The sequence below is a fragment of the Chiloscyllium plagiosum genome, chromosome 28 (assembly GCF_004010195.1).
Source record: "Chiloscyllium plagiosum isolate BGI_BamShark_2017 chromosome 28, ASM401019v2, whole genome shotgun sequence".
In the NCBI taxonomy this organism is placed as follows: domain Eukaryota; kingdom Metazoa; phylum Chordata; class Chondrichthyes; order Orectolobiformes; family Hemiscylliidae; genus Chiloscyllium; species Chiloscyllium plagiosum.
In genome coordinates this window covers 42,282,078-42,290,729 of record NC_057737.1, presented here as the reverse complement: position 1 = coordinate 42,290,729, position 8,652 = coordinate 42,282,078, and the positions used below count along the sequence as shown (strand labels likewise).

Genomic DNA, 8,652 nt, shown 5'->3' with positions numbered 1-8,652 from the left:
GTCTGGGTGGGTGTGCTTCGGCGGGTCGGTGTGGACTTGTTGGGCCGAAGGGCCTGTTTCCACACTGTAAGTAATCTAATCTTATCACCCATCACAGCATCGCCACAACTAACCTAACACAGACCAATCACAGCATCACCACAGCTAACCTCACACATACCCATCACACCATCGCCACAGCTAACCTCACACATACCCATCACACCATCGCCACAGCTAACCTCACACATACCCATCACAGCATCGCCACAGCTAACCTAACACTGACCAATCACAGCATTGCCACAGCTAACCTAACACAGACCAATCGCAGTAGCGCCGCAGCTAACTGAATACAGACCCATACAGTATTGCCACAGCTAAGCTTACACAGACCAATCACAGTATCGCCACAGATAACCTCACACAGACCTATCACAATATCGCCGTAGCAAATCGACCGCAGACATATCACACCATCGCCACAGCTAACCTAACTCAGACCCATCACACCATCGCCATATCACAATATCGCCACAGCAAAACTACCACATTCATATCACACCATCGCCACACTTAACCTAACACAGACCAATCACAACATTGCCACAGCTAACCTAACACAGACCCATCACAGCATTGCCACAGCTAACCTAACACAGAGCAATCACAGCATTGCCACAGCTAACCTAACATAGACCCATCACAGTATCGCCACAGATAACCTCACACAGACCTATCACAATATCGCCATAGCAAATCGACCGCAGACATATCACACCATCACCACAGCTAACCCAACACAGACCCATCACAGTATCTCCACAGCTAACCTAACACAGACCTGTCACAGTATCCCTACAGCTAAGCTGACACAGTCCCAACCTTGGACTAGAACCTCCCTATCTCTTCTGTTAGATATCCAATCTCCCACCTTCAGGATACTCTCTCTAATTAAAGAACAGGTGACGCGGTGGTACAGTGTTTAGCACTGCTGCCTCACAACGCCAGGATCCCAGGTTCGATTCCAACTTTGGGTGACTGTCTGTGTGGAGTTTGCACACTTTCCCCGAGTCTGCGTGGGTTTCCTCCGGGTGTTCTCCCACAGTCCAAACATGTACAGGTCAGGTCAATTGGCCATGGTAAATTAACCATAGTGTTAGGTCCATTAGCCAGAGGGAAATGGGTCTGGGTGGGTTACTCTTTGGAGAGTCAGTGTGGACTGGTTGGGCTGATGGGCCTGTAGGGAATCTAATCCAAAGAAATGGCACGCGGAATGATGAACCCGGGTTGTGTGGAATAATTGGTGAGCCTGTGGTTACTCTTCTTAGAACAGAAAAGGTTAAACATCTAATCATGGAATTAAAGAATGGTCACAGAGCATCAGAAGGCCATTTGACCTGTCATGTTCTCTATAAGAACAACTCATTGATCTGAATGCCCTGACTTGCTGCCACAGCCCATCAAATTACTTCTCTTCCTTTTGAAAGCCACCCTTCAATCTGTCTTCACCACAGTTTCAGGCAGTGCCTTTCCAATCCTAACCACTTGCTGAATGAAAATAACATTTTCCCCATCACATCTTTGATTCTTTTTCCATTCCTCTCAACCATGTCCTCTGGTTTTTGATTCTCCTGACAATATTCTCCCTATATACTCTTTATGGACCCTTTATGACTTTGAACACCTCAAACAAATCGTCTTAGAGTCATAGAGATGTACAGCATGGAAACAGACCCTTCGGTCCAACCCGTCCATGCCGACCAGATATTCCAACCCAATCTAGCCCCACCTGCCAGCACCCGGCCCATACCCCTCCAAACCCTTCCTATTCATATACCCATCCAAATGCCTCTTAAATGTTGTAATTGTACCAGCCTCCACCACATCCTCTGGCAGCTCACTCCACACACATACCACCCTCTGCGTGAAAATGGTGCCCTTTAGTCCCTTTTATATCTTTCCCCTCTTACCCTAAACCTATGCCCTCTAGTTCTGGACTCCCCGACCCCAGGGAAAAGACCTTGTTTATTTACTCTGTCCATGCCCCGTCTCTCAGTTTTTGTCCTCCCTAAGCACAGTCCTGGGATTTCCAATCTAACCCTATAACTAAGTTCCTCATACCTGGAACCATTCTTGCAAGTCTCACCTGCTCTCTTTCCCAAGCCTTCGTTTCCCTTCTAAAATGCGGCCAAATATTCGGTGAACTGTCCCGGAGGGTTGATAATGGGCACATGGAGATTTAGGATCGTTGGCAATTCTTCATTATGTTCTTCATTATGCAGCAAATTTTGAAATGAATTCAGAAGATAGACTCAATAATATCATTTGGGGAAAAGCGAGTTGGAAACATAACTGAAAAGAAAATAATTTGCAAGGCCAGGGGTAGAGAGATAGAATAGAAGATAAATTCCCTACAGTGTGGAAACAGGCCATTTGGCCCAACAAGTCCACACTGTCCCTCCGAAGAGTAAACCACCCAGGCCCATTCCCCCTACCCTAGATTTACCCCTGACTAATACACCTAAGCTACATATCCCTGAACACTATGGGCAATTTAGCATGGCTAATCTACCTAAACTGCACATCTTTGGACTGTGGGAGGAAAGCGGAGAGCCCAGAGGAAACCCACGCTGACACTGGGAGAATGTGCAAACTCCACACAGTTGCCCAAGGCAGGAATCGAACCCTAGTCCCTGGCACTGTGAGGCAGCTGTACTAACCACTGAGCCACCGTGCCGCCCAAAGTGGTAGACTAATCAGATAGTTCTTTCAAAGGGTTAGTACAAATACAATGGGCAGGATAGTCTCTTGTTCCATGACTGGGTATTATGAAGAATATGTGTGGCTCGGTGTAGGACAACGAGAGAGTGCAGTCATGGGTGTACTCACCATTTCATCCAAGTTTCTGAAATCACACAGCTCCTTCTGTGGTTTGGGTCTCGGAGGGATGGTCTCCGATGGCAGATCCATCTCCTCCCGGATCTCTTCCTCGATCTGTTCCTCCATCTGAATGAGGACCGGGGCCAACATCCCAAATTTGGAGGCTCTCCTCGCCACCTCCAGCAGGCACAGCACAACGTTCTTCTTGTTTTTCCTCAGCACCAGGTCCTCGGTCTCAAACATTAACACATCTGCAAATTGGAACAGGGTAAGCAGTCAGATCCGAGCAGCCTCCAAGCTCAGGAGACAATGCACAGGCAGCAAGTCGATAAAGAATGACCTGCATTTGTATAGTGTCTGCAGTGATCTCAGAGCACCTCCCCCTGCCCTATCCCAAAGCTCTTGACAGCCAATAAAGAATTCTTTGCGATCCAGTCATGGTAAGAGTCATCGAGTCATACAGCACGGAAACAGACCCTTCGGTCCAACCAATTCACATCAACCATGTTCCCAAACTAAGCTAGTCCCACCTGCCTGCGCTTGGTCTGTACCCTCCCAAACATTGCTTCTTCATTTACCTAACCAAATGTCTTTTAAATATAATTGTACCCACATCCATCACTTCCTCTGGAACTTCATTCCACACATGAACCACATTTGTGCCCAAGTCTTTTTTTTAATCTTTCTCCTCTCACCTCAAAAATATGCCCCCTGATCTTGAAATCGTCCACCCTAGGGAAAAGACACCTGCCATTCACCACCACAATTTTATAAACTTCTATAAGGTTACATTAAAAGATGTTCACGCTGGATTTGAAACATTAATTCTGCTTCTCTCTCCACAGATGCGGCCAGACCTGCGAGTTTCTCCAGCATCCTCTGTTTGTATTTCATTATAAATCAATATTGGTTTGAAAGGGAATAGCAACTGATAATTTTTACCTCAACTCTTTACATTGTCAATAGTTTATGTCATGTCTTATGAAACGGTGGGGTTGACAGTATTGACATGTCCAATTTGCATAATTATATCCCACAGTCCTATTTCTCAATTGTCCTGGTCTAATTACTCTTGTTGCCAAGGCTATTAGCATACACTATAAAGGCAGCACTCTGGATAAAACTGCGATATTTAGACCAGCTCAGGCAGAAGCTCAGTTCTCGGGTTGAGTAAGTTCAGGCTGGGGACCTGGAGACATGAAGCATTGGGTGTACTATAATTATCCTTTGAGGGCAGAGACTGAGAAAGAAAATCCGTTCTCTCACAGGAAATCTCTTCAGAAGGTTGTGGAGCCAGGGCTCAACGAATATTTCAAGACAGAGGCTGTTCAATTCTTGTCAGGTAAGGAATCAAAAATTATGAATGGAAATGTGGAATTTAAATCACAAACAGACCAGCCATGGTATTAACAAATGGTGGGACAGGCTTGAGAGACTGAATGCCGCTACCTTTACTTATAAATATTGTTTAATCAACCTGTTCAGGAACGTATACACCTCTGGAGCAGTTGAGACTCAAACCTGGGTCTCCTGGCTCAGAAGTACAGACGGTGCCACAAGAGGGCCCATGTAACCAAAGCAGTGAGATGGGATCTTTTATGACCACCAAAAAGGGTAGCTAGGGCTCCATCTAAAATCTCATCTGAGCACAGCACCATTGATATTACAGCACTTCCCCAGATTCTGTGGCTCAAGTCTCTACAGTGGGACTTTGATCCCCGGTTTTCTGATTGACACCCAAAACTGAGGGTGGTAATGAAACAGGAAAAGCTCCTGGAGGGTGTGGGCAACCCGGGTCTTCTGGAAAGGGCAAGAGGAAGGATCAGATTCGTCCCTCCCCAGCCAATGTTATGCAAACTCCCCCTTGTGTTAACCTGTAGAACTGCTCCCATAAATGTGATTTATTCTTTGGATTGGTGCTGTATAAGAACAGAGAGTTAAAAATCACACAACACCAGGTTATAGTCCAGCAGGTTTTTTTGGAAGCACTAGCTTTCGGAGCGACGCTCCTTCATCAGGTGGTTGTGAAGCAGGACCATAAGTCACAGAATTTATAGCAAAAAGTCACAGTGTCATGCAAGTAAAATGATATATTGAACAAACCTAGATTGTTATTAAGTCTTCCACCTTTTAGCATGGATTACAGGTTTCGGTTCATTAATATGTAAATCCCAGAGCTTCTTTTAAGTTACATTCTCGAGATAACGTTAGGTTTTCTGAAAAAAAAGGTGACATCTCACTCAGACAACGCCTTAAAGGTGTGAGGTTAGAGTGTGTCTGTATCCCAATCTTGAGTCAGACTGGTTCTATTTCCAAAGTGGAATTTACAAAATATTACATGGATTGACTGCCTGCATTGAATGTCTGCAGATTATACATTTTTGAGCAAAATAGAATGTATCTGCAAACATAATTCTGCAAGTACAAATGCACCCCATAGACTTATATGCATGTGTGTGTATGTGTGCTTGCAGGATATGAGGGGGGAGAGGGTGGAGAGAGAGAGAGAGAGAAAGAGTGTGCATGTGAGCATGTGCGTGTGAGTGTGTGTTTGCGTGTGTGCAAGCTTGGTAAAGTGTGTGTGTGAGTGTGTATTTGCGTATGTGCAAGCTTGGTAAAGTGTGTGTGTGAGTGTGATGGGGATAAGCCTGTGAGAGGGTGTGTCCATGGATGTGAGTGTGGGGAATGTATGTATGTGTGTGTGTGTGTGTATGAGAGAGGGTCTGCATCAGTGTATGGGTATGTAAGAGTGCGTGTGTGTGTGAGAGAGGGGGTAGTGTGACATGAACCCAAATGTCCCAGTTGAGGCCATCCCCATGGGTAGCAAACTTGGCTACTCGGCCACTCTGCGTTGCTGCCTGGCCCGAAGTCTGCCTTGGAGGATGGTCACCTGAAGACCTGAGGCCGAATATCCCAGACTGCTGAAGTGTTCCCCAACTGGGAGAGAACACCCCTGTCTGGTGATTGTGGTGCAGTGTCCATTCATCCATTGTTGTAGCGTCTGCTTGGTCTCGCCATTTTTACCATGCCTCAGGGCATCCTTGTCTGCAGCGTATGTGATAGACAGCATTAACCAAGTCACGTGACTACCTACCGCTTACACAGTGGGTGGTGTCCTCACGTGTAATGGTGGTATCCGTGTCCACATTCTGACACGTCTTGCAGCGTGTACCAAGGCAAGGTTGTATAGTGTTATCCTGAAAGCCGGGCAGTTTGCTGCGAACAATGATCTGTTTGAGGTTTGGTGGATATTTAAAGGTGAGAAGTGGAGGTGTGGGGAAGGTCTTGGCGAGGTGCTCATCCTCATTGATAATGTGTTGCAGGCTGCGAAGAACATGGCGTAGTTTTTTGGCTCCTGGGAAGTACTGGACAACGAAGGGTACCCTGTTGGTTGCAGCTCGTGTCTGTCTCCTGAGGACGTCATTACAGTTTCTCACGGTGGCATGTTGGAACTGGTGATCAATGAGTTGTGCATCGTAACCTGTTCTTATGCGGGCACAGACAGACTTGTACTCACCAATAATAGATCCTCCTCAATCACCTTCTATCAACGGTTGAAGAGCTCCTACTGGAGACACAATGTGGACCCAGTGCATTGGCATGCACAATGGACATGGACCTTTTATTGCTGTGAAGATCAAGAGAAATGTAGAGAGAACCTGCAAACTCTACACAAGGCTTTCTTTGACCTTTGGCTTAAATGCAGCTGACCGCAGAAATCCGTCACCATCCTCTTCCTGCTGTGTGACAGCACGCCAGCCCTTTTCCTCACCAACAGATCCACCACTGACCCAATATTGGGGTCACAGACTGCATCAGCGCACCAACGCTCCGCCCCCATCCTCCTCACGGCAACACTCCGCCCCCGTCTCCATGGAGATTCCCACCGGAGTGGAGCTTCTCTAACAGGATGAGCAGGAAACCATTGAACCGGCGTCACCTCCAGTACTGAACCAAGACCGACCCAACCTTCATCATCGAGATACAGAGTGTGGATGACCCGTGTTGTGTGTGTCCACTCGGAGCCTGAGCTCTAGACCATCATCGACACATTCACACAGGCACGTGAGACAGCGGGTCTTAGACTAAACCAGTAGGTGACAAAGGTCCTCTACCAGCCTGATGCTGCTATTATTAACCATCAGCCAATTATCAAGACCCACAGGGACTCATTGGACCAATTCCCGTACTTCAGTATGGACAGGCACCTCCAGTGTGGACAGGCACCAACGATGAAATCCAACATGGCCTCCAGTGTCGACATGTACCAACGATGAAATCCAACATGGCCTCCAGTGCAACTACTGGCCATCTGAGGAATAGTGTGTGTGATAACAAAGACCTTAATCCCAGCAGCAAGCTCATTGTCCACAGGACACCATGTTACCTTCTGTATGGGTCACAAACATGGACATTGTACAAGAAAGACCTCAAATCCTTCAAGGGGTATCACCAATAAAGCCTCCATAAAGTCCTGAAACCCACCAGCGGGAGCGATGCTTCAATATCAGTGTGTTCACCCAAAGCAACCTCCCCATTGTCTCAGCATCAGTTATGAACAATTAATCATGTTGAGTGGGCAGCATCATCTCCATAATGGACACAAATACCCCAAAACAAACTCTCTACTCCGAGCTCCAAACAGCTGGTTACCAGATTGACAGAATACTTCAACGCTGTCGTCAAAACTTTCACAAGAAATCCATCATATCCACTAACTCATGGAAATCTCTCGCCCAAGGCCATATAAAATGATGAAGAAGGACGCGCAACCATTTTGAATGTCTCTGCCAGACCCAGATGAAGACCAAGTGCAAACAGCAGAAGGAGTGTATGATATGCAAATCATCTGTGAGGCGACACGGTGGCTCAGTGGCTAGCACTGCTGTCTCACACTGCCAGGGACCCGGGTTCGATTCCATGCTTGGGAAACTGTCCATGTGGAGTTTGCACACTCTCCCTGTGTCTGTATGGGTTTCCTCCCACAATCCAAAGATGTGCAGGTTAAATGAAGTGGCCATGCTAAATTGCCCATAGTGTTCAGGGAGGTGTAGGCTGGGTGCATTAGTAAGGGGAATGGGTCTGGGCAGGTTACGCTTTGGAGGGTCGGTGTGGACTTGTTGGGCCGAAGACCCTGTTTCCACACTGTAGGGATTCATCCCCCACACACACACACAATTTAGCAAACACACCCCTGCCTCTGCCAGGGAGGGAGGATGGGAGCAGTATCTGATTATTTAGTCACTTCAGGACCCACAACACTGGAGTAGATGAGTCATCCCTGGTCCTGAGATACTACCAAAGAAGAAGAGGAAGATCCCATTATAGTACTGCATCATAGAATCCCTACAGTGTGGAAACAGGTCATTCAGCCCATTGAGTCCACACCAATCCATCCCCCGCTTCCCTATAATACTGCTTTTCCCATGGCTAATCCATCCAGCCTGCACATCCATGAACCTTATGGGCAATCTAGCCAATCCACCTAGTCTGCACATTTTGGATTGTGGGAGGAAACTGGAGGAAACCCACACAGACACAGGAAGAATGTGCAAACTCCACACAGACAGTCCCGCGAGGCTGGAATCGAACTCAGGTCCCTGGCGCTGTGAGGCAGCATTGCTAACCACTGAGCCACATTATTGTATTACCATACAAGGAAGTCCTTTTCACATGAAAGCTACATTCGCTACGACACAGGAGTAGATGTGTACTCAGCTACAGGCTAGTTATACAGTTGTTCCCATCAATACAGTACCCCAGTGATATAAGGCAGATCTGGCCCCAACA

The 8,652-nt window shown here is 47.0% G+C and overlaps 1 protein-coding gene across 1 annotated transcript in view; it reads right to left on the bottom strand.

Moving 5' to 3' along the window:
- LOC122564150 (GAS2-like protein 2A) overlaps positions 1-8,652 on the bottom strand; it is an 82,190-nt gene that overhangs the window by 50,019 nt on the left and 23,519 nt on the right. Inside the window, exon 2 of the mRNA XM_043718783.1 lies at positions 2,872-3,113. Within this exon, the coding sequence (XP_043574718.1) occupies positions 2,872-3,113 (242 nt within the window). The remainder of the gene's footprint in view (positions 1-2,871; positions 3,114-8,652) is intronic.